The 27,591-nt window shown below is 40.4% G+C and overlaps 1 protein-coding gene and 1 pseudogene across 1 annotated transcript; one reads left to right on the top strand and one right to left on the bottom strand.

The window, feature by feature from the left end:
* Window positions 1-355: 355 nt before the first annotated feature.
* On the top strand, window positions 356-1,348 carry LOC124505977 (olfactory receptor 10T2-like). Its single transcript, XM_047072014.1, has one exon. It carries the CDS (start codon window positions 356-358, stop codon window positions 1,346-1,348), a length of 993 nt encoding a protein of 330 aa, XP_046927970.1.
* An 8,130-nt stretch (window positions 1,349-9,478) lies between these two features.
* On the bottom strand, window positions 9,479-24,517 carry LOC124505978 (olfactory receptor 502-like; annotated as a pseudogene).
* Window positions 24,518-27,591: the final 3,074 nt, after the last annotated feature.

The following is a 27,591-nucleotide window of genomic DNA, read 5'->3' on the forward strand; positions in this document are numbered from 1 at the left end:
AAGCAATTTTATTCCTATTTTCCTGATTACATTCAGATCCTGATTGGAAAAGAGAGAGATAAGAGTGCTTTTGTGAGTAGGATCCAAGAAGATATTTGCGCCCACCCTCAGTTATTCATACAGATTCTCATACTAGAATCATTCTGATCACTCTAACTCCTGAACTTGACATCAATCCAGTGTATTTAGCATCCCTTTCTCAGACTCTCCCCTGAAGAGTTGCCTGAAACTTCCTCCAGTTCCCCTGATTAAAGTCTAGGTGAGATCTGTGCAGTGGCAGGTTTTTATAACCATCTCAGAGTCTTAACCTCAAGAAGCTCTGCATCTTTGGAAGAAAGTTGCTGCCTGCATTAGGATGATGGGCAATCATACCACAGTGAGCACATTCCTTCTGTGGGGGTTTTCCAGTTTCCCAGACTTGCAGGGTCTCCTCTTTGTGATGATTTTCTTCTCCCATGTGACCATCCTAGCTGCAAATGTGTGCATAATGGTGGCCATCAAGCTGAGTCACAACCTTCACACCCCCATGTATTTTTTCCTCTGTGGCCTGTCCTTTTCAGAAACTTGTACCACTATGGCAATCATCCCCCGCATGCTAGTGGACTTGCTGTCAGATAGCAAGGCCATCTCTCTTCCTGAGTGTGCCACACAGATGTTTTTCTTCTTCGGCTTGGGAGCCAATAACTGCTTCATCGTGGCTGCCATGTCTTACGACCGTTACACTGCCATTCACAGCCCACTGCGCTATAAGGTCTTGATGACCCATAAGATCTGCTTTCAGTTCATGATGGCCTCTTGGATGGCTGGGTTCCTGGTTTCTCTGTGCATCGTCATCACTGTATTCAACTTGTCTTTCTGCGACTCCAACATCATCGAGCACTTCTTCTGTGACATCTCACCTGTGGTCTGCCTTGCCTGTGATTACACCGCCCATCACGAAATGGCCATTTTTGTGCTCTCTGCCTTCGTGTTGGTGGGCAGCTTTGTTTTCATTATGATGTCCTATGTCTTCATTGTGTCCAGAGTTGTGAAGATGCCTTCTGCCAAGGGGAAGTATAAGGCCTTCTCCACTTGCTCCTCCCACCTCACTGTGGTGTGCATACACTATGGATTTGCTGGCTTTGTCTACTTGAGGCCCAAGGACAGGGACTCATTCCGTGAAGACATGCTGATGGCGGTCACATACACAGTGCTGACACCTCTGCTTAACCCCATCGTTTACAGTCTCAGAAACAAAGACATGCAGACAGCCCTAAGGAAGGTATTAGGCAAGACAAATAGGTTCATCCCTCAGATGGGGAGTAGAAGAATACCGGACATTAAAAATGTACAGACTGTTGATAAATAAAAGTGGAAAAAGTGGAGTATTTCTAATCAAATCAACCCTTTGTGTACAAAACATTTGAAGTATTAACTAATTACCTAATATATCCTGGCACCAGCATTTTTTCTAGTACAAACTATATATAGTTTTAAAATATGTGTAAATATGTGTGTATGCATATATACATATAAGAATGCATCAGTGAATCAAAACATGTTTTGTGACACAGTATTTTCACAGTAGGAGCTGAATGAATCTGTTAATGGATTATTGTTTTGGTGTCATTTCTAAGAACTTTTTGACTAGTACATTTTGAATATGTTCTCCTCTTTTCTCCTATTCTTAAGGTTTATCGTTATACATTTTACATCTAGGTCCTTATTGTGTTTTGAGTTAATACTTATATAAATTGTGAGGTTTTATGTTGAGGTGCTTCTGCCCTCCATGGATGTCTCATTCCTCCAGAGCCATTTGTTGAAAGCCCTTCCTTTCACTGGATTCCTTTGTACCTTTTTAAAAAATCAGCTGAACACACTTGTATAAGTCTTTCTCTGGGTTCTCTTCAGCCTCAGTGGTTTATACATCTATTCTTTCATCAGTACCACACTTTCATCAGTATCCTCCACTTTATTCTTCTCTTTAAAAATTATTTTATATATTCTAGGACCTTTCTTTTTTAGTGCTTAGCATTTAGTGCTGTGAATTTTCCTCTTAGTACTGCTTTAGCTGAGTCTCACATGTATTGATATTTGCCTTTTTATTTTCATTCTGTTGTATGTTATTTTTTAAATACTGAGGTCCCAGGTCTTTTTTTTTTATCATTTATTTTCTGTTTGGAGAACTTACTTTAGCAATCACTCAAAGGTAGTTTTGTTAAACAGAGCAAATTTTCATAGCTTTCCTTCATCTGAAATGTCTTTATTACTCCTTCATTTCTGAAGGCTATATCTTGCCAGTTGTAAATACATTTGCCAATTCTTTGCTTTTAGTACAGATGGTCCCTAACTTACGACAGTTTTGGCTTGTAATTTTTTTTTAACTTTACATCGGTGTGAAGGCAATTTTCATTCAACAGAACCCATACTTCAGTTTTGAATTTTGACCTTTTCCTGGCACTTGTGATACTGGGTGGCGGCATGGAGTTACAACAGGAGAACACACAACCGATAACACTCAAAACCATTCTGTACTCACACAACCATTCTGTTTTTCACTTTCAGTACAGCATTCAATAAATTACATGAGATACTCACTACTTTATTATAAAATAGGATTGTGTCAAATGGTTTTGCCCAACTGTAGGCTAATGCTAGTGTTCTGAGCATGTGTAAGGAAGGCTGGGCTAGGTGTTCTGTAGGTTAGGTGCCGGGGTCCAGCCCTAGCAGGTCCAGGGGTTCCCGAATGATGAACAGCATTGGCGAAAATAAAATAAAATAAATGGATACAGACAACAGCAGTGTGTTAGACTGGCCGCTTTATTGTGGCAAGCGTGGCATTATATTTGTTAGCAAAATCCTTGTAGCGTGTGTTATCTATGTTTCTCATCATTACCTAATTCTAAAAATGTTCCTTTGTGTAGTCACCCATTAGGGAACAACATAGTTATTTTCTTGTAACATTCCCTCCTGCCCTTTCAAGGTCATCTAGCTCTCAACACCTCAAGTGGAATGTTTTACAAGGACATGACTTCTTAATTGTTCCTTTGTACCATTTGCAGTACAAGGGACAAAAGTATTCACTTTGGGGTGCCGGGAGGGAGCCAGGAGGGTCCTGGGAACCCACGCCTTATGCGCTCCCAGGGAGACAATGTATACCTAGGAACTAATGAATCATTCTGTACCTTAACCCACCAGGTCCAGTTATCATCTGGAATGCCTCCTGGGGGCCAAGTGGGCCTAGGGGTTGGAGTAACTTGTATCCATAGATACATTCCTTTGTTGCTGAGTGGGGATTTTGAACCCATTTGTCCCCCTCCTTGGCTGGGAAATATATGGGGCTATCCTTCCTTTAGGTAGAGGAGAGTGCCAAGGGCTGGATGTAGGGCTGCATAATTTCCCTGCGTAATCTTCTTCTTTCCCCGATGGTTCTTTTCCTGGGGGGTCTGTCGTGGGCAATTCCCCAACCGACAGATCCGCAGGTACTTTCATTGGTAGGGCGGCTGCCCTGACTAACGCTAAGGCCACATTACATAAAAGCAGGAGTACAAGAAGCTTCACTGTCAGTGGGCCGCCATGCAGTCCCGATCCGTCCACTGCCCGGGCTCTGCCATCAGGCTGGTTGGATAGCTCGGCTTCCAGCAGTTAGGCATATGAAACGCATTTTCAGCCCTGTTGAAGTGTAGCTGCAAGCACCATGTGGGTGTGTGTGTTCAGCTTCCTACTGGGCACTACTGACACAACTCTAGCAAAATGGAGTGCCAACTCACTCTGCCTGCCTACACGTGGCTGAGATCCACCTCAGCCCTGATCTTCATCCCTGATGATGAAGCCATCTTCAGCCCTGATGGCTCTTTCTCAGAGAGTATGACACTGGCGCATGCCTCCTTGCCTCCAGGTAAGCTCAGCTCTTTTTTGGGCTCCACTGCTACTAAGCAAGGGAGCAGAGAGCTGGTTCACTCTGCCTTATTGTTGCAGGGTATGGGGGAAGGCTCAGCTCCCCACTGGTGCACTCCCAAGTAGGGCTGGAGGCACGAGGAGCAGATACCATTACCAGTCACCTCACACTCCCTCATTAAGTCTCATGCTGCCAGGTGACAGTGGAGGCTCATTTTTCCCCTGGACTCCGCTGACATTACCCTGGCCGGGGATTCAGAGGGTGGGTGGGGTGAACATCAGCAACCTGCTTGGCCCCACCGAAACCTGGAGATGGGTAGCAGGTATGATTTTCCACAGGTATTTGTCTGGAGTAGGGCTGGTATTGCCAAAAGGTTTTCTGTTCTGTTAAGGCCATTCTTTTCCACTTTGGCTAGGAGAACCTGGGTTTTCATAGCATCCTTTTTGTCTGAGTCTCTTGGTGGTTCTGGACTGGAGGCTTCTGTAGCATCCTGTCCAGGATAGAAGGAAACTCTATGCTGTTTGTTACTGAGTTCCTTTGCTTATTTGTTTTATCTGTAAGTGTTTAGGGGGATTTTTCTGTTTTTGTTTTTGGGGGGGTTTTGTTTGTTTTTGTTTTTGTTTTTGCCAACAAGAGGGAGGCCCTGAGAAGAATGGAGCTACTTCATCTTTAATAGAACCAGAAGTCTATGCTTTCAAACATTTAAAGATATTTATCCACCTTCTTATTTATGTTGTGATGACAAGCTGGTCTAATACAAGCTAGCCTGACATATCTAACACAGAAATGTCTACCCTAAACTTTGAACAGAAAGAGTTGGCTGGAAAGGAATGTACCTGGGACAGATGAAAAAGTCCTCTAGCGGTGAAGATGTTTCAAGGAGCCCCTCACTCCAGCCCTCCAGAGAGTATATGCCTTAAAAGAAGACAAAATATTTAGAGGATATTTGTGACCTTGAGCTTTTGCTTAACCTTTATGCACCTCAGTTACAGCCTCTGTAAAAAAACAAAAACAAAAACCAAAAAAAAAAACAGGTTAGAAAAAAGACTTCATAAGGTTATTCTGAGGATTAATTGGGTGAATACGTGTAAATCACGAACAGTACCTGGAGTGTAGTAAACAATCCCATCGTGTTAGCTCCTGTTGCAAATACCGCCGTAGCTGGTGTTACTTCTTTTGCTAACATTTGATTTCTAGATCTTGTAACTCTGCAGCCATGCACATACATGAGGGAGACATCATTTGACTGAGGAGGGCGATTACAAAACTTTTACTAAACTAGGATGAGATTCTAGTTGCCAGTCTGTGAAACAATGCGGAGGCAGTGGCATAATTGTGGTGAGCATGAATTTGTGTAAAAGCCTCTCATGACCGTAGCAGGATCTGACCCAGACGTTCACTTACTTGAGCCGGTGTGACGCATTCAGTAGCTCAGTGGCCAAGACTGTAAGGCAGTGGAGTCAGCGGTTCATGCCAGAGCAAAAGCTCATTCAGTCATCCATTCACTTATTAATTTTTCATTCACTCATTTCAAATACGCATTTAGGCTGGCTGTGTATAAACTAGATGCATGGAGGAAGAGCAAAGACACTGTAGTATCTGTGGAAAGCTTCCAGTGTTGTGGAGAAAGCAAATATTAAATCTGTAACTGTAAGTGCACTGAGTATTCTGAAGAAAATATACAGAGTTCTGCAGGTATAGTTAATTTGTTCTGGAGCCTCAACGAGGCTTCTCAGAGGATAAGAAACAACATTCAAGTTGGTATCTATAGCATAAGTAGGTGTTACCAAGGTGAGGGGAAAAATGAATTCAGGTAGAGGCACTGCATGTAAGAGGGTCCTGCGGCAGCAAAGAATATAGACATATTTGAGGCACCTAGATGGCTCAGACAGTTAAGCGTCCAACTTCGGCTCAGGTCATGATCTCATGGTTTCAAGCCCCATGTCAGGCTCTGTGCTGACAGTTCAGAGCCTGCTTCAAATTCTGTGTCTCCTTCTCTCTCTGCTCCTCTCTCGCTCATGCTCTGTCTCTTTCTTTCTCTCAAAAATAAAATAAACATTAAAAGGAAAAAAGAATATGCACATGTTTAAGGATTTAAAAGAAGACCGAGGGGTCAAGTAGGATTCATTCCCGGGATGCAAGGGTGGTTCAGTATTTGCAAATCAATCAGTGTGATCACGTCAATAAGAGAAAGGATAAAAACCATATGATCATCTCAATAGATGAAGAAAAAGCATTTGGTGAAGTACAGCCTTCATTTAGAATAATAGCCCTCAACAAAGTAGGTGTAGAGGAAACATATCTCAACAAAATAAGGGTCATATATGAAAAACCCATAGAGAACATCATACTCAGTCGGGGGGGGGGGGGATGAGAGCTTTTCCCTTAAGGTCAGAAACAAGACAAAGATGTCCACTCTCACCACTTTCATTCAACATAGTACTGGAAGTCCTAGCTGCAGCAATCAGACAACAAAAGGAAATAAAAGGCATCCAAATTGGTAAGGAAGAAATAAAACTTTCACTATCTGCAGATGACATGATGCTTTATATGAAAAACCCTAAAGATTCCACCAAAAAACTATTAGAACTGATAAATGAATTCAGTAAAGTCACAGGATACAAAATCAATATTCAGAAATCTGTTGCATTTCTATACACTAATAATGAAGCAGCAGAAAGAAATTAAGAAAACAGTATTATTTATGATTGCACCCAAAATAATAAGATACCTTAAGAATAAACCTAACCAAAGAGGTGAAAGACCTGTACCCTGAAAACTATAAAACACTGATGAAAGAAACTGAAGACAACACAAATAGACATTCCATGCTCATGGGTTGGAAGAACAAATACTGTTAAAATGTCTACACTACCCAAAGCAATCTACACATTTAATGCAATCCCTATCAAAATACCAGCAGCATTTTTCACAGAACTAGAACAAAAAAATCCTAAAATTTATATGGAACCACAAAAATTTGGCTACCCCAAATATCCAAAGCAATCTTGAAAAAGCAAAGCAAGGCCAGAGGCATCAGAATTCCAGGCTTTGGGTTATAGTACAAAGCTGCAGTAATCAAAACAGTATGGTACTGGCACAAAAATAGACACATAGATCAATAGAACAGAATAGAAAACCCAGAAATAAACCCACACTTATATGGTCAATTAATCTTTTGATAAAGCAGGAAAGAATATGCAATGGAAAAAAGATAGTCTTTTTAACAAATGGTGTTGAGAAAACTGATCAGCTGCATGCAAAAGAATGAAACTGGACCACTTACACCATACACAAAGATAAATTCAAAATGGATTAAAGACCTAAATGCAAGACAGGAAACCATCAAAATCCTAGAAGAGAGCACAGGCAGAAATGTCTCTAACATTAGCCGTAGCAGCATTTTTCTAGATATGTCTCCTAAGGCAAGAGAAACAAAAGCAAAAATAAATTATTGTGACTTCATCAAAATAAAAAGCTTCTGCACAATGAAGGAAACAATCAATAAAACTTAAAGGCAACCTACTGAATGTGAGAATATATTTGCAAATAACATATCTGGTAAAGGGTTAGTATCCAAAATATATAAAGAATTTATAACACTCAACACCCAAAGAACAAATAATCCAATTTAAAAATGGGAAGAAGACATGAACAGATATTTCTCCAAAGAAGACATCCAGAGGACCAATAGACACATGCAAAGATGCTCAACATCACTCATCATCAGGTAAATGCAAATTAAAACCACAGTGAGATATCACCTCATACCTGTCAGGATGGCTAAAATCAAAAACACAAAGAAACAACAGGTAGTAGTGAGGGTGTGGAGAAAGGACAACCCTCTTGCACTGTTGGTGGGAATGCAAACTGGTGCAGCCACTCTGGAGAACAGTATGGAGGTTCCTCAAAACGTTAAAAATAGAACTACCCTATGATCCAGTAATTGCACTACTGAATATTTACCCAAAAGATATACACTAATTCAAAGGGATACATGCAACCGTATGTTTACAGTAGTATTATTTACAGTAGCCAAATTATGGAAGCAGCCCAAGTGTCCATGGATAGATGAATGGACAAAGACGAGGTGGTATATATATACAGTGGAATATTTTTCAGCCATAAAGAAGAATGAAATCTTGCCATTTGCAAAATGTATAGAGCTAGAGAGTATAATGCTAAGTGAAATAAGTCAATCAGAGAAAGACAACTACCATATGATTTCACTCATATGTGGAATTTAAGAAACAAAACAAAGGAGCAAAGGAAAAAATAGAGACAAAGCAAGAAACAGCCTCAGTTATAGAGAACAATCTAATGGTTACAAGAAGGAAGATGGGGGGGATGGGTGAAATAGGTGAGGGGGATTAAGGAGTGTATTTGTCATGATGAGCACTGGGTGATGGATGGAAGTATTCAACCACCATATTGAACACCTGAAACTAATATAACACTGTATGTTAACCAAACTGGAATTAAAATTAAACGGATAAATTTTGCCTCTTTTCTAAGCTCTCTGGGGGATATTAATTAAAGAAGTAATCTCTTTAGGTTTATGGTCATTGTTGGTGTATGGAGAATGAATTGGAAGAGAGTAAAAGATGATAGAGGAAAGCTAGTTAGGGTTGTATTAGTCAGGATTCACCAAAGATACAGAACCAGTAAAAAAATATATATGAGTATGTAAGTACATATACAGAGAGAGAGAAAGATTTTAAGGAAGTGGTTCACACAGTTGTTACAATCAGCAGTTTCAAAATCCACAGGGCAGTCCAGCAGACTGGAAATTCCATAAGAGTTGATGTTGCAGTCTTGAGTCCAAAGGTATTATCCTTCTTTTTCAGAGGACCTCAGTTTTTTTCTCTTCAGGCTTTCAACTAATTGAACAACCCCAATTGGACAACTAATTGAATTACCCTTGGAGGGTAATGTACTTTACTCAAATTCTACTGATTAAATATTACTAACATCTAAAAATACCTTCACAGCCACACATAGACTGGCGTTTGACCAAACAACTGATCGCCATAGCCGAGTAAAAGTAAGCTATCACAGTAGTTCTACTGTACAATAAATGTATGAGGTAGTAGTTTGAAATAGAATTGCTGACAACAGAAATGAAAAGACGTAGGAAGTAAATATTGGACTCTGAATGTATCACACTTTGTGATCGGATGTAGGAATGTGAAGGCGGGGAAAGAATTCAATTTCTTTTTGGGGTTTGGAATCCATAAGCTGATTGAATGAGGTACCTCTTACTGGGTTACAGAATATCAGAGGGAGCAATTTGGGGTGGGAAATAATACTTTAGTTTGAGATAAGCTGTGCTCGGCTTTTATTAGACAAAAATATTTTTGTCTAAAACATTAAAGAGAGGACTAGGAAAGAGAAATAAGCATGATAATGGTCAGCACATAAAGGAAAGTTAAGCTTTATGGGGGGGAAACACAACCCAGTCCCCTCCAGCTTCCTTCACAGGATGTGAGTCTCTCCATGAACAAGTCACTCTAAGAGTTGTTTGTTTACTCAGTCTCTGAGGAGTTCAGGAGTCACACTCACTCCCACAGAGAAGTCACCTGTCTGACCTGACAGAGGCATTCACAGGTTAGGCCGGGGCATCTCGTCCTGTTCTTTTATGAGGCCCTCTGCAGCTAGGCTGGAGCCAGGGTCCACAAACAGGCCAGCATTTATGGGTCCACAGAGCCCGTCCCCAGCAGATAACCTTACTGCAAAAATGTTTCCAGTTGTTTTACTGTCTGGTTCCCCTTAGTCATTTCCTCTCAGAATATACTCAGTCCTAGTAATTATCATGCTCATTTCAAGATAAGCTGTGATTGAAATGGACATAGTCTTAAAGGTTCAGAGGTACAATAACCTTAACTAATGCAGAGAACAACTTTTGAAGAAATATGAATACAAGTTATGAAGGATTTTCAGTTGATTATGTTTTCATGTGAACCAATTTGTGTTTATAACTTAGATTTAAATTAATTTTGTTAAAGGTAACAGACTATAAGCCTCTGATTGACAAATTTTACTTGACTAAAAAGCTCCATGCTGGCTGACATACGGACTGATATATTTAGACCACACTCTCTATCCTTTTTATTATTATATTTACAGCATATTATTATATCAAGTATCACAAAATAAGCTTTGCCAAGCTCTCTCTTCAGAGCCGCCTTCATCTCACTCTTCCTGAGGCTGTAGATGAGGGGGTTCAATATGGGGATCACCACCATGTAGAACACAGACACCACCACCTTGTTCTGGTCCGTTGAGTAGCTGGACTTGGGCATCACATAAATGAGCGTGTTTGTCCTATAGCACAGAGTGACCGCTGTGAGGTGGGATGTACAAGTGGAAAAGGCCTTGTGGCGTCCCTTGGTGGAGCACATCTTCAGGATGGTGATGAGGATACAGATGTAGGAGGCAGCTCTGACACACCGTGACCACAACAATGGTGCCAGCCGTCTACGAGGGGACACTTGCAGAGGTGCTGATACCAGAGTGGGAGAGTTTAACTAAAAGAGCAAAATCACAGAGAAAGTGATGGACTTGATTTGTTCTGCAGAAGAGTAAAAAAAGAGAAGCAAATAGTAGAAGAGAAGCATTGAGAAAACTGCCTACACAAGCCACCGTGAGTAAGCGAACACACACCTGTGTGGACATTTTGGTTGAATAAAGCAGCGGGTCACAGATGGCCATGAAGCGATCAGATGTCATGGCAGCCAGAAGGAGGCACTCACTTGACCCAAAGAAAACAGCTGAACTCACCTGGACAGCACGTCCAAGACAGGAGATTGTATGTCTCTCCATCAGGAAGTTTACAAGCATATGAGGTGTGACAGAAGATGAAGAGCCTATATCAGCCAAGGGCAGGCAGCTCAGAAAAAACTACCTAAGGTGGTGGAGCTGAGAGGCGAGTCTGATAAGAATGATTGTACTGAGGTTGCCAGATATGGTCGCCAGGTAGATGCAAAGGATGGTTATGAAGAGGATGGCTCAGAAGACAGGTTATCAGTTAGGCCCAATGAAATTGCAGTGTGGTTCCCATCCCCCAGGGAATCCACGAGGCCACAGAGCTGCTACCAAACTGAAGCTCTGATGAAAACATTACAGAAGTTACAAATTTGATGGTTTCATTTTTGTTAAGACACCAAGAGGTTATTATAAACAGGTAAATATTCAGGGCGCCTGGGTGGCTCAGTTGGTTAAGCGTCCAACTTTTTTTTTTTTTAAGTTTTTTTAATGTTTTTATTTATTTTTGAGACAGAGAGAGAGCATGAGCAGGGAAGGGGCAGAAAAGGAGAGAGACACAAAATCCGAAGCAGGCTCCAGGCTCTGAGCTGTCAGCACAGAGCCCGACGCGGGGCTCGAACTCACGAACTGTGAGGTCATGACCTGAGCCGAAGTCAATCGTTTAACCGACTGAGCCACCCAGGCACTCCAAGCGTCCAACTTTTGATTTCCACTCAGGTTATGTTTTCACAGTTCATGGGTTTGAGCCCAGCACCAGGCTCTGTGCTGACATCTCAGAGCCTGCTTGGGATTCTCGCTCTCTCTCTCTCTCTCTCTCTTTCTCGCTGCCTCCACTCATGCTTACATTCTCTCATGCCTCTTTATCCCAAATACATAAATAAACATTTAAAAAATTCAATAACAAAGTTAATATTGAAGCTAAGTTTGGACTTTTTTTATTTTATAGTACAAAACGTATACACTTTATATATGACTTTAGAGTCAAAAGTTTATATATTTATATGAGTATTCTATATCTTAAGAATAGTTTTCAGCAGAAATACTAGGGAAACTTCAAACAGGGTACACTCTTTTGTCTTTATATTATATATTTATAAAATGGATTTAAAGTAGCTTTAAAGCTAAAGACAAAAAAAAGTTAAGATTTATGAAAAGAACAAAAGGAATGGTAAGCATAACAGAAACGATAATAATATGTAGATATAGGCCTATTTATTTATCGTATAAAAAGGTACTAGTAAATCACAAAGTTTACAGTGCCAGTAAAACAAGACCATTTTTTTAAACATTTATTTATTTTGAGAGGGTGAGAATGCACGCACGCGTGCGAGTAAGCAGGGGAGGGGCAGAGAGAGAGAGGGAGAGAGAATCCAAGCACTGTCAGCACAGGGCCCAATAAGGGCTTGAACTCATGAACCAAACTGTGAGATCATGACCTGAGCTGAAATCAAGAGTCAGACACTTAACCGACTGAGCTACTTAGGCACCCCCAAACAAGACCATTTTTTAAAAGGAGAAATACAATTTTCTTGATAGCACAAATAGGAAATAGAAGGGAATTTCAATTTAAGGTTATAAATGAAGTCACCTATTGTAAATTTGTTATGTACATGTAATATTCACCATTAAAATATTGTTTTACCAAGTAGATTGATATATCAACCTAATTACTATGCAATATAGATGATTAATATCTAGGACATAATTAAACTACATTTATTCAAACAAATCAAATCGTTTCCTGATGTAGCAATGTTTTCTCACTGGAGAATTATAGAATGAAATAATTTTATTTTTGACATAGTGTACACCTGAATAAAGTTCCAGCCTGAAAAGTTAAGAAGTTTACCCAGGTCTGCCCAGCCGGTGGTCAGGTTGAACCTCATCTCCGTTGCTTTCTGGTTTTATATTCTAGACTTTGTCCAAAGTATCTGTTTTCCTGTAAGCTAAAGCATTCAGAACAATAAACAAAGGAAATCTTTCCATGAGATATTTACAAACAGTAAGTCCACAAAGCATCACAAAGCTAGTGAATTTATTAGCATTATGGCTGAGTTCCAAGTTTGGATAGCGTAAAAAGACCTTGCGAGTTTCTGGTCTTATGAGTGGATAAATGAGGAATCCCGGTACCTTGAAGTATGCCTGTTTATATGCACTAAATAGACCGCAGAAATTTAGGTTAATTCAGCTCAGGTCACTTGTTAGCTGACTACTGGGTTACATCTGCCCTGTTTCTCCACAATGATACAATTTTAGAAAATAGTATTAAGCTGTAAAAGCCAAAACCTCACCTCTTGAAATAAGAATTCATTCATCCTAGAGCAATAAATTCAAAGTCATTGTTATTTAGCAGCCATGCTATCTTATATTGTTGTTTGTCTTTGGGGATAAATCTCTCAGAAGATTCTGAAGTTTCAAATGTGAATTCACAAGCACCAGGGTCATTATCACATTCTCCAGTGAATATTGAGCAGTTCCCTTCACACAGACACAGCTAATCTTTAAAGGTTCTGTCAGTTCTCAAATGATCTCTTTATTTTTTTTCTTTTTATCTAGGTATTGGTGCACTTTCATTTGATAATTACTGGGAGTGTAATATAATAAATAATCTCCTGGCTAAATATTGGCTCTAAGTTTACTTTGATATTTCAGGTTAAGGAATACTAAAAAATATAAAATATAACTTTAGCTCCATTCATTCAACATGTGTTCATTTTGTAAGCATTTTATAGTGATGTAGGTAAGGCACTCCATTAGCTACCCAGGGTAATTTGGGATGGAATGCCATATAAAGTTGAACTTTAAATAACACAATTTTAAAGACATGTATACATTTTTTTCTAGCAAAAAGTATGAAATGAGTATCTTTTAAAATTGTATACACAGGGAGCTGTGAAGTAAGATGATGTTTGGGATGACTTCCAGATTGGATTTAGCCTGCATGCCTCAATGAGCTGGCTAGTGGCTTATCTGACTAGAAGAATAATGGTAGAAACAGCTGTCTTCAACCTGAGACTCATTCTAATTCTCTTGCTAATCCTAACTGGAGAAAGTCCTATCTCACTCTCCTGATGCACCTTGATGGGTTTCCAGTAATAATACTAACCAACTTTCATCCAGACTTAACTCCTTGCCAAGCGCTATGCTGTGCTTGACGTTTTACTTACCTCTTCTCATTTAATCCTCGTGATAATTTAGTAAACCAAGTATTTGCATTATTTCAACTTCACCAAGAGAGAACTGAGGTTTAAATTAAACCACTTGTCCAAATGTGCTCAAATGGTAAAACTAAACCCAGGTTCAAAATCCAGGTCAGACTAAATGCTAAAATGTGCACTCTTAATAGGACTGTCATCTAGTGAACTTCAAGACTTGAGTGGCTCAATAATGACCACTGGTTCCCAGCTAGTCCTCGATTTACATTTTTCTCTCTACCCTTGACACTCTGTCCAATTCCCTAAAACTCGCAGGACCTACAGGCCAGAACTAAGGTCCCTCATTTCCTGTCCTGTGTTCATTAGTGGGCACCTCCTGTTGATTTTACCTCCTAAATTCCTATCGAATGTGTCCACTCCCTTTGGATCTCAACACTACACTAGCTGTCCTTATTGATTTTCCTACATGTACATCTGGCCTTCCACACAGCAGCCAGAGGGAGTTATTTATTAAAAGAATTTAATATTCATTTTTTTGTACTTTCACATAATTACATGCGCTTAGTTAAAATGGCTCATAAAGAGGGGCGCCTGGGTGGCGCAGTCGGTTAAGCGTCCGACTTCAGCCAGGCCACGATCTCGCGGTCCGTGAGTTCGAGCCCCGCATCAGGCTCTGGGCTGATGGCTCAGAGCCTGGAGCCTGTTTCCGATTCTGTGTCTCCCTCTCTCTCTGCCCCTCCCCCATTCATGCTCTGTCTCTCTCTGTCCCAAAAATAAATAAAAACGTTGAAAAAAAAAATTTTTTAAAAAAATGGCTCATAAAGAAAACAATGGCCCACTGACCAGTTCTTTACAAATCCAAATTCCCACTCCCAGTAGGAAACCACTTTGGACTCTTTAAACTACTTCATGGTTGAGATTCGTCAGTGTCTGTAAATCAGAGCTTTCCTAAAGAATAATTAGGATTTCTGTGTTTTGTTTGTGATATTGTGATGAATAATAAGAAATATATATATATTTCTTAGTTTTGGTTTCTAGCACAGAGCTCCTCAAACCTTCAGAATTTCCTAAATGGTGAGAGCAACCAAGTGCCTTTTGTTATGTTAATGAGGCGACTTTTGGATTGAGTGGGGATTAGCGCTCATTGCCCTCAGAACGAACCCTGTGATTAGACGGAGGAATGGAACTGAAATTTTCAGTTCTACCCCCTGACTTCTGGGGAGGAGAGAGGGCGAGATATTGAATCAGCCACCATAAACAATTATGCCTATGAAATGAAGCTTCCATAAAACCCCAAAGGGAGGGGGTTGGGAGAGCTTCCGGGTTGGTGAACTCATGGAGATTTGGGGAGATTGGCCTGCTCAGAGAGCATGGAAGGTCCGCACCCTTTCCCCATCCCTTGCCCTATGCATCTCTTTCATCTGGCTGTTCCTGAGTTGTATCCTTATATAATGCATCAGTAATCTCATAAGTAAAATGTTCCTCTGAGTTCTGTGATGTGCTATAGCAAAGTGATCAAACCCAAGATGGGGGTGTGGGAACCTCTAATTTAGAGCCAGTCAGACAGAAGTACAGGTAATAACCTGAACTTGTGACTGGTGTCTGAAGTCCAAGCAGGGGTTGTAGGAACCTCTAATCTATAGCAGGTGGGTCAGAAGCACAGATGATAACCTGTGCTTGGTATTGGCAGCTGAAGTTGGATAATAGGGCAGTAGTTTTGTGTGACTGAGCCCTTAAACTGTAGGATCTGATGTTACCTCCAGGTTGATAGTGTCAGAATTGAGTTGAATTGTATGACACTCAGTCAACGTCCAGAGAATTACTTGGTGGTTATGGGGGCTCCCCCACCCACTACATTGGAATTCAGGACCAGAACCTTTACTGCTATTTTCCCTACTTATTTAATTTGAACATAATTGTTACAAGAAGAAAAACAGTGGTTTTTCCAAGCCTAAGAATTATTACAGATATTATTAATATTAAGTTTATTAAAACTAGGTCAGACCAGAGTAATCAAGGATTGGATATCAAGAAAGAATACATTTAGTTCAATATTTTTCAAAGATAAAACACAAAAATAATTTCTCACAGCTGACAAGCATTAGAATGGGGTGGTGTCAAGTTTGAAAGATACATAGCAATCAATAAGTAGAGGTAAAATGATTCTCACAGGCAAGTTTATTAAAAGCAAGTGTTGCAGGATCCTTTACCTCAATACCCGGGTTTCGTTGTCTCGCCACTTCAAAGAATGAAGAGTGTAATGCCTCCGATTTCGAATCCGAGAGACCACCAAGGAGCGGATACCGATGCAAACGCAGGAGGGTTTATTTGCAAGCTCGAGCTTGGGCCCAAGTATACCTGACACAGCGGAGCAGGGACTTGGACCCCTAGGTTAAGAGGCATAGCAGTTTTATAGGGGCCAGTGGCCAATGGGATTGTAACACAGAAAGTTGCACAGTCATGTTAGTCCACATGCAGGTGGCCAATTGAATTACAATTTACCCTATAGTAACTGTTTGAACTAGCCTATCACTCTGGTCAGAATTGGCGCGAAAAAGTCCGTGCTTCCGATTCTGTGTCTCCCTCTCTCTCTGCCCCTCCCCCGTTCATGCTCTGTCTCTCTCTGTCTCAAAAATAAATAAACGTTAAAAAAAAAAAAAAAAGAATTGGCCTGAAAGTTTGGCGGGCAAAAGGTGGGGTTTAAGAATTGGCGTGCAAGTTTGGCAGACAAAAGGCGGGGTTTACATTCTTTGGTGGTTAGGGGTTCCGCATTCCTGTATGAGCCGGTTTCCAGTAAGGGTGTGCTCAGCGGCTTGACTAGGGTGGGGGAGTGTCTTAAGCAATAAGTAGGAAATGTGGGGGTTATACATGAGATGGTGGGTGTAACATAAAATGGAGTTAGTCTTGCTCTGTTTGTCCAGGGGTAGGGGATTTTTGTTAAATTCCTTGGGTCCCACAAAGAGGTGGACACAGAACAAAATGGCAGCAGGCAAAAGTTTATTAGAGTATAAAATTAGAAAGTAAGAATAGTATGAAAGCTCTCTTTGCAGAGAGGGGGGCTTTCGAAGCTGAATACCCCCAACTATAGGCAAGGGTCTTTGCTTTATAAGGTTCTGGGCTACCCCCTGCCCCCCACTTCCCTTCCCCCTTGTTCTTTCTCAGGTTCTACCCTTATTGGCTTGATAACTCTAGGTGCTGGGTTGTCCATTCTTGATTGGCCTGACTCCGCTGTGTGAGGAGTCAGACTGTGGTCATACTGTCCCTTGTATAACATGAGTTTCATGGTTTAGTTATTTTGGTTAGATATTTTGATTGTCAAACTCCTGAGGGGAACCTGAGCGGGGGAGGGAGAGTAGGTGCTCTCTGTACATTCTTTTTTTTTCTTTTTTAGTATTTTTTTATTTGAATTTAAGTTAGTTAATATACAGTGTAGTCTTGGCTTCAGGAGTACAACCCAGTGATTCATCTCTTACATGTAATACCCAGTTCTCATCCCAACAAGTGCCCTCCTTATTGCCCATCACCCATTTAGCCCATCCCCCCATCCATCTCCCCTCCAGCAACCCTCAGTTTGTTCTCTGTATTTAAGAGTCTCTCATGAGTTGCCTCCCTCTCTCTTTTTATCTTATTTTTCTTTCCCTTCCACTATGTTATCTGTTGTGTTTCTCAAATTCTACCTGAGTGAAGTCATATGATATCTATCTTTCTCTGACTTATTTTGCTTAGCCTAATACCCTCCAGTTCCATCCACATTGTTGCAAATGGCAAGATTTCATTCTTTTCCATCCTCCAAGGAGTGACTGTTACATTCTAAAGAGGAACCTTAAGCTTACTGTGGTCAGATGCTCCCAGCATTGTTTCAAAATATGTGTTTTTGCCCACCCAGAGACCTCAACTTCTAACCTTTCCTTCTCTGCCTATTTTTTTAAATTTTTTGTGAGAAAGAGTGAGTGGGGGAGGGGCGGGGACAGAAGATCTGAAGTGGGCTCTGTGCTGACAGGGCGACAGCAGCAAGCCCGATGCAGGCTCAAACACGAACCCTGAGATCATGACCTGAGCCAAAGTCAGACACTCAACACACCCAGGCAGCCTCCCTCCTTGGCTATTATATCCTATCTTTCCCTATCCTATAAGCATCTCAACTTTATTCTAGCTAAGAAATACAAATCTTACTCCCTCAAAATGGGTCTTTAGTTTCTTTAATTATGTATATGTAAAAAGTATTTTTCCAACATTTTACTCATATCTATACAGCAAGATGTAATGGCTAGTTCAGTTCATTTTCGTCTCAAAGTCTGTGTTACTTAAAACTTCAGTTTCTTAATCTTTCAAGTTTGCAGCTAGTGATATGAGCCCTCTGACTGTAACTCTAACTTTAGTCAAGGCTGAATGAAATAGCTTGGAGGTTAAAATTTGTATTTCTATAGCTTATGCCATTTTTTTAATTGGGCCAAAGTTTTTATATAGTCATCAACTGACATTCTGAACACCTCTGCCATTCACGTTAATACACATACACGCTCCTATATCGTCCATTCCTTCCATCTTTCATGATCTTGGATTTAGTAATGGACACGTAGGGATGATATCAAAAACATGAGCAACAAAAGAAAAAATAGGTAAATTTGCTTCGTTGAAGTTAAAACTTTTGTGCTTAAAAGGAGTCTATCAATCAGTGAAGAAACAACACACAGAAGAGGAGAAAATATTTGCATGTCATACATCTGATTAGGGCCTTGTATCAAATTATAAAGAACACTTACAATTTTATACAAATAGCTCAATTTCTTCAAGATTTTATTTTTTTAATGTTTATTTTTGAGAGAGAGAGAAGAGAGCACGTGCTTGAGCAAGTTGGGGAGGGGCAGAGAGCGAGGGAGACAGAATCCAAAGCAGGCTCCAGGCTCTGAGTCGTCAGCACAGAGCCCGACGCGGGGCTCGAACTCACTAGCTGCGAGATCATGACCTGAGCCAAAGTCGGACACTTAACCGACTGAGCCACCCAAGCACGCCTTAAGATTTTATTTTTAAGTAACATCTACACCCCGTGTGAAGCTCAGACTTATAACCCTGAGATCAAGGGTTGCATACTCTACCTACTGAACCAGCCAGGCGTGCCATAAGTAACCCAGTTTATAATGGGCATTGTTCTGCTTCTAGGACCCTGGCCCCCTCACTGCTCCAGCTATAACAGATGCCTGTCACTCACTGGTTTCCACTCTCAAAGGAAGAAAGAATGTTTGCACTAGAATTAATTTATTGCTACTACTACTACCTATGATGCTACTCTTATTTTTTATTAGCATTATTATTCAGTCCTACAAGGATGCTGGCTCTGATCTGAAACCAAGGCCTACTTATTGCAATTATAAGCAAATAAGTTTTCAAGCTCATTAGAACAACAACTTGCCTTTGATGAGGAAGCTGTTTTCCTGAAGCTAGACTTTGGGTTTGGATTAGATGGCTCAGAGTAGATGGCTTTAATGACTCCTCAGGGAGCAGGGCAGCCTTTGCTCATAGTCAATTTTAGAAAACACGCTGTGTCTGAGGATTAGTTCAGGGATTCACATCTCCTATATTCGGAACTGAAGTTGAGGTACAGAACTGAAGACTGGTCCCAGAGGCCTCATAAGTGAGACACAGTCTCTGCCTATCTCTGTCTCCCCAGCAGTTCAAGGTAACACATCTGCAAATCATAGCACTTACCCAGATAACAGGGGCATTAGACCAACAGGGGATGTCATTAATTCTTAACTCTCTCTCTCTCTCCATATATATATATATACACACACACACACACATACACACACACACACACACACACACACACACACACACAGAAAGAGACATATATATGTGTATGTATTCAAACAGAAATTACAAATACTAGAGAAATTCATCTTCTCTTGAGGCCTGAAAGTACCTGGCTCTTTGGAATTAAACAAAACTGGCCTTTTTTTTTTTTTTTTTTTTTTTCAGATAGAGCTAGAGAGAGCAAGTGGGGCAGGGGTAGAGAGAGGGAGACAGAATACCAGAAACAGATATGGGGCTCGAACTCACAAACCGTAAAATCATGACCTGAGCCGAAATCCAGAGTTGGACACTTAAACAACTGAACCACCCAGGTGCCCCCAAAACTAGCATTTCTAGTAAAATCTCTAAAATCTCTGTTAACGACTTTATGGATGACTGGTAAGTACCATCTGAATCTGAAGCTCGCCCCACCACTGAGAGGGGACACCCGGTTGGGTTTCATTCAGGAATCAACACAGGCTTGAAAATCCTCTCCTACATCAGCCACGTTCTGGGCAAATGTGTGCATGCTGACTAAACAAGAGATGAGAAAGATTCTAGGTATGGTAGGATCTAGGTTTCAAGCAAATACAATCTGACTTACAGTGAAGCTAGAAGAGCATAAATGAGGCTAACGAAGGCATTTGAAAACTCACATAAAAATATTACCTTTGGGGGCGCCTGAATGGCTTGGTCAGTTGAGTGTCCAACTCTTGATGTCGTCTCAGGTCATGATTCCAGGGTGTGGAATGAAGCCCTGCATTGGGCTCTGCGCTGAGCATGGAGCCTGCTTAAGACTCTCTCTCTCCCTCTCTCTCTTTCCTCCCTCCCTTCCTCTGCCCCTCTTTCCCACTAGCATGCTCTCATTCTCTCTCTCTCTCTCTCTCTCTCTCTCTCTCTCTCAAAAAAAAAAAAAAAGCCTTTGTAGAAATAACCCATGGCCAAAAAGATACTGAATCTTTCACCATTTTGTTGCACCATAAAACGCTTAAAAGAATTACTGACATCTTCATATTCTGTCATCACAGATGTCATATTCTGCCCTGTTTTATCAAATTGCCTTTCTCAGCTGGGTTCTCTCACAATTAAGGAGATGAATACTTGAATTTTTTTTTCTTTTCAAATTACATGCAAAGTGTATTTTTAAGCTTGTCCATTTACTTAACTTTAAGTACTTGGGGGAAGAATATCCAAACATATAGTAATAGTACAATAACAAATGCAAAAGCAATATGAGATGCACAAAAAAGGAATTTGAAATTTCATATTGGGCACAAGTAAGTACATGGACTGGAGCAAAACGTTTCTCTTATTTAACTCCATGTGCTTGTGAATAAGCTAGAATAATTCTGAAAAAAAGAATGGCTGGAGACAATAGAGCTGAGTATGCAACAATAGCTTTGAAACATGAATTAGCTATTTAATGTTATAGTTCTAGGAATTCAATTGGTCAATATGGGGCATTTTTCACATAAATTGGTATTGCAAAGAGCAGAAAGAAACGGATGTGATGGTTTAGTCTAGCAATGAACTCTACTGTGAGCTCTTTGAGTATCTATCCGTAGGGGAGGACGACACAAATGGAGTACCAAATACCAACATCTTATTATCTGATTCATTCAATCTTTATTTATCTTACCATCACTCTTTAAACCATATGAAAATGTCAACAGTACCCATTCCAGTTATATCTTAATATCCTGGTTTTTTCGAGGTTGAAAATACATTCTATCTTTCACAACTGAGCAACAATTTGACTAGTTACTGAATTCTTGGCTGGAAAGAAATACTTTTACATTAGCATTTTGAACCAATGTATTGTCTTCCAGTTTTCAGCATAGCTGTTGTGAGGTGTGTTGATGCTTTTCTAACACCTTTTTAAAAATCTCTCTCTCTGAAAAGTTTTTAGGATTTGAAATTTTATGGTGGTATAACTTGGTGTGTGACTTTTTTGCACGTACTATGCTGGGTAGCTGTTATTTTAATATCTTCTTAGGTAAAGATCAAACCATGATCTATCATCAGAATTCCTTCCATTGAAGATTTTTAGATCATCTCTTTACCCGGACATTTTTATTCTTCAGAAATCAATTGCTACAATTGGTCTGTAATGTAAGTGGGGTGTTATCTGAATGCAAGCCTGTAGTGCTTAATTCAAGGAAGGAGTGAAGAAAATATGACTGAGAAGATCCATAGAAGCAAATGTCATTTTTTAAAAGTTTATGTTCAATGTTCTTTATCCACACTAACGATACGGGAGGGGTGGTGAAGGATCGCTGTTGACATCTAATCTCAATCCTTCTAATCACTCATTGTTTCCCTTAATGTCTGTTATTTTCTCATTCTCCCCTCCAGAAGAAAAAAATTCAAGAACAAACAAAATGACTGAAGAAATTCAGTGTACCAGACCCAAACACTTCCCCCATTAGTTCCCAGAAAAATCAAGAACATCAAAGGTCCCTCTTTGTGTTTTTCTTAGCATTGAATGTCATCATCCTTGCAAGGAAACAGGAGACAATCCTGATAAACCCCTTTGGTTGGAATTTCTCTTGTCTTATGCACATTTTAGTCTGCAGGGGGCGCTGCCTTTCCCTCAGGTTACTGCACAGTCTCCTGTTACAGAGAACAACCATTGTTACTATGGGCACCTTCACACAGATGTCATTTCTTACGTGCTCCCCTCACCAGGGATGATTGTCTCCTGGCCAGAGTATCCTATGGGAAATGCATGTCCATCGGTCACCTTATGAACTATGCAATCATGCTGTCTAAAGAAATCCAAAATAACTTGCTGGCCAGGGCTCACTTGAGTTCAAGGGCACATGCAATCATAGCCTTTTTTACTGCTGCTTGCTGACTGGACCATCATCCACCTCTTGTCTTATATAGTCCCACAGACTCTAGCTCTTGGATGTTGGGAATTTTACTCAACAGAAAACCTACTTTTTTATTATGTCTCTGTAAAGATCCCTACTGCTATTAAGACTGTCTTCATCTCTCAGGTATCCATCCTGGCTTTAGTCCCAACAATTCTCCCATCTGAAACTTTTTTTTAGCTACATCTTCCACTTCTCATTCCTGGGTCTATCCAACTTTCTTCTTTGAGATTCCAAAACAAACTGGCTCAAATCTTGTCCTGACTTGGACCAGGTAACTCTGGCCCTAAGTATTCTGGCTCCCCTGTCACACACCTCAAGGCTTTCTTAGGGAAGGAATTTCTCAGGGACAGCACCAAAGAGAAAGATTGTTAAGTGTACTTCAAAGGAAAGCAGTTCTTGCCGCTAATAATTAAGCTGAACTGGTGTCAGTGGCCTTGGAAACTGGGATACAATGTTTGAATTACAGAATCTATCAAATGCAGAAAACCAAAATGTTGCGCACAAAACAAGAGTAATAGTCCATATTAGAAATTTTGGTTAGCGGTTGTTTATTTATTATTTTCTCAAATAAAAATTTTCTTTATACCACTCCTTTTTTCTCTGTTGCACACTGTGGGGTCTGTGGGTAGTAAATACAGAAGGGGTTCATTTCTCATATTGTGGAACATACCTTGTTTATTTTGAGCTTACAAAGTAAACAGCGAAAATCCTGAGTTACTCTCATCTGCAGGCTTTTCTATCTGAAGGAAAATACATATCAAATTAATTGTCATTTCCAGGGGTTCTCATTTTATTGCAAAATTATTTGATAGCACATTATTGAACAAATCCTATAGGTCAATATGTTGATATCACTCAAATTGGCCACAGGCGGATGTAATCAGTCAGGCACCTGAATTGCAATACCCCCAGTAGAATCACTGGCCACCGTGTCTCTTTCCTCAGATCGTAAAAAGGCCAAACAAGCCAAACTGATGGGAAGTCGCAGCACGAGCATGACTCACAAAGATAGTAAATATACGAGTGAAGAAGCCTTTCTTTACTCTGAAAGCTGAGCTTTTTCCACTCAGATGATAACACCCACATTTCGTCCAGGCCTATTTAAATTTTTGGTAACAGTAGGACAGAATTATAAGTGAATGCTCCCAGTTGCTTAACTTACTCCACCCTATTAACATGGGGACTTTCCACCAAGGAAAATCTAAATGTATACTTAAGCCTCAAACCAAGTGCAACGGCTACTCCGAGGCAAACATGGTAAGTAAGTCAGAGCACCCACTGACTCACAGTTCAGTGAAAGAATCGACAAACCTGTATGATTCCTGGTTGTGGTAGAACAAAAAATATGAACGGTTTTGAGTTATGCCTCTGATGCCCTTACTAGTCACCACCCTTAGATCCAAATGTTACCAAGATTCTTGCCCACCCAGACAATGCTCTTTCTTTTTTTTTTTTTTAATTTTTTTTCAACGTTTTTTATTTATTTTTGGGACAGAGAGAGACAGAGCATGAACGGGGGAGGGGCAGAGAGAGAGGGAGACACAGAATCGGAAACAGGCTCCAGGCTCTGAGCCATCAGCCCAGAGCCTGACGCGGGGCTCGAACTCCCGGATCGCGAGATCGTGACCTGGCTGAAGTCGGACGCTTACCCGCCTGCGCCACCCAGGCGCCCCTGGACAATGCTCTTTCTTAAAGTTTGTCCCCAGCTGAATGCATGAATCATATGTGCACCTTCCTTTAATACGAGTCCTTCCTAAAAACTGCAATGAAATCTCATGACTCAGATTCTTCAAGATGCCTTCCCCTTCAGAATCTCACTGGAGACTATCTGCTAGTCTTAGATCTAGAACTTCTTTTCCAGTTGGGCTGAGGAATGGGGCACAGTGTAAGTTCTGGCTCAAAAGTGCCATGGCCCACTTTTCCTCAGCTCTGTCAGTATTGGCTTCTCTCCTCACCTTCCCCCTGCTAGGCATTTGCTCGGACAAGATGTACAATGTCACCTGCATTTCTGCAAAAACAGCCTTTAGGAGGCCTAGCTTTTTCCACATCCAGATATTTAATTCCTGTAATTGGCTCATTTGGAAATGAGAAATCCTTAGAAAAAAACAATTCTTGATAAAAAGGACACTGATTATAATTTGAACTGGAACCAAACATGAGATGTGACAGAACAGGAAGTAGTTCAGCTGACTCTTGCTTTGTTCCTTTCTCCAGCCCTCTTGGTCACTACATAGGGGAGCAGTCCTAGGGAATCTCAAAATAGAAGTCTGGTTTCTTAGTGTCAGGGTAACCTGCTTGTGATCAGATATGGCATTTGCAAAATCATGGACTACTTCAATTACCAAATCAAACTTCTGTTTCAGTCTATGCCCTCTATAGCCTAGAAATTTTCTCCTCTAACCAGAATAAAAAGCCATATATTTACCTGCTGTAAGTTACTTAAAATGGCAAAAATTGACTAGGAATGGCCACTAGAACCATGTCTCTAGGTCTGACACAAACACATTTCTCTTCCAGCTTACCTCCTCTTGTGTGGTGAGTTAATGAACTTGGGAAATGCCCGGAGACAGCAAATGCACTTTCCAGTTGGAGAACACTCTCACGTTAGCTCTACCTTGCTTTGAGTGCCAACATTGAGGGCAATGTTCTTTGCAGCAATAGTTTACAGAATGTACCAAATCACTACAATTAATGACCTAGAGGGCCAGGATCCAAAAACCGGAAAACTGCCTCTGGCCATATCAGGTGTGCTGATTGCCCCAATTTCAATCCAGAGGGGAATGGGGAAGGGAGAGAGAAAGGGAGGGAGGTCTATGGAGGCATTAGAACATTTAGTTGCTGACCTGGCTTTGCATATGATTTTATTCCTTAATTTGGTTCAACAGGAAAGATATAGCCATAGGGAAAATGAAGACTGCTTTTCTCTTTCATTGTCTGTTGTGATAAATATGCTAGCCAAGGCCACCTTTTCTTTGCAAGCAAAAAATGTCTCATATGTGCAACCTGGTCCTACAATCTGCGTAATCTTACCTTGTCCCCTAAAACACATTCCCTGGGCACCCACCCCAGCCACAGTTTCAAGGCCACCCCACTGCATATGCCCTGCCAAGGGCAGAAAGGCTGTCTCCAAGTATCACACCGAAGGTTCTGGACTTGAGAGTCATCCTGAGTACATGCACCAAAGCATCATAACCCAGGCCATCATTATGTTACCAGGATGATTCAGGGATTTAATTCCCAAGGGTGGTTTCAATCAAATGTAAAATATCTCATAGAAACTCTGTATATACTGTTCCCTTGGTACCCAGGAAGCTCTGGAATAACAAGACATAACAGACTCATTACATTTTATAAATACTCATAGGTTTGCCGGTGCAGAACATAGAAACCAAGTCTTCCAGTCAGACATGAAGAAGTCTGTTTGTCTCACTGGAAATACTCAAGGTGGATGCTTCCAGAAGGTTGGAAACCCTGACTGACTGCCCGATAGGTGCTCGGTACGTTGTATTCATTTCCAAGGCTGCTATAGTAAAAGCAAGGCAGTGAAGAGAAGGGTTTTAGTTCTGGGATTGTGAAGAGTACAGGGCTTTAGGACAGGTATGCTTTCCTTCTGTCGGAGAAGCCAATGGGAGAGGATTGGTTGACTCAGGAAAGCTGGGATTTTTTGTCAGTGTATCATTCTATGAGGAAACCATAGGATAGACCTGATAAACTCATGAAACCTCTGAAATTGCATGCAGGATGTTGCCTGAGTGAAACTTTCCTAGGATCAGATACTTAGTTTTTTACCAGATTCTCAAAGTAGTTCATGTGCCCCTCCCTTCCCAGGGGCTAAGAAGATTTCTTAGGTCATTCAACAAAGTTACTTGAATTACTCAAATAATGAGTCGTAAAACACAAACCAATACTTTGAATCATCAGACATTGAATATATTAAACACAATAAATGTTATATATACATATATCATAAGGGAATCATAAATGGGGACGCAGTATAGTTTAGGCTGAGGGCTCTAGAATCAGCCTACCTGGTTTCAAATCCTGACTCATCTACTTTCTCTACTTTGTGAATTTGGAAAAAACTAATGAATATTTCTGTGTCTCAGTTTCCTCATTAGGAAAATGGGGAAATGATAATGACATATTTAATAAAATAATGTGTAAAATTGAATGATTCTTGGCACATGAAAAAGTATTTAATCACTGGTTATTTTCACCAAATTTGAGAGCAGTTAAATCAGAATCCTCAGTATTTTATTATATTTATTTTTTGATTTTGATGTTTTATTTTTGAGAGAGACAGAGTATGAGTGGGGGAGGGGTAGGGAGAGAGGGAGACATAGAATCCGAAGCAGGCTACAGGTTCTGAGCCATCAGCACAGAGCCCAACACAGAGCTTGAACTCATGAACCATGAGATTATGACCTGAGCCCATGTCAGACGCTTAACGGACTGAGCCACCCAGGTGCTCCATTAGTATTTTATTTCTTAAAGGGACCATACGTTTTCTCTTAGGTAGAAAATTACAGGTCAAATATTTTTTATGAGAAATTTATTATTTTGTTTTTCCCTGAATTTATCATAAGGTCTAGTTATATTATAAGAACTAATAGGCTAAACAATGATGTTATCAGCAAGCCTCAAACTTAATTGTCCAGGAACAAAGTCAGAGTATGTACTGGGTTGAAAACTGTTAAAAAAAAAAAAAAAAAGAAAAAGCATTCAATTAGAGGTCTTTTGGATGCAAAAAAAAAAAAAATTTCCATAGGATAAATGATGAATAAATATATGGCTATTCAAAAAGAAAAATTTTTAAATCTAGAAATTAGAATGCATGAACCATGTTTTAGAAACTTCATAGGCAAATGTGCAATTATATCAATGATAGCTAACATGGGAAAAATATTCTATCACACAAGAGCTGTTGAATAAAGCCAGAGTCGATCTACTGGCTCTTTGGGTTCTTCCAGACTTACTAAACTGCTTTGCATCACAGCTGAAGTGAGAACGGTCACACTTTAAATGGAGGCGGAAAGTCTTGACTGATTCTAGAAATCTGCAAGAATGTCTTCCTGCCTTTAGATGGCACGGAATCCAGAAGAACAAACATTTTACTGAGCAA

The sequence above is a fragment of the Lynx rufus genome, unplaced genomic scaffold, assembly GCF_022079265.1.
Source record: "Lynx rufus isolate CCGP_SWC_20201006 ecotype Redwood Valley unplaced genomic scaffold, mLynRuf1.p SCAF_9, whole genome shotgun sequence".
Lineage (NCBI taxonomy): Eukaryota > Metazoa > Chordata > Mammalia > Carnivora > Felidae > Lynx > Lynx rufus.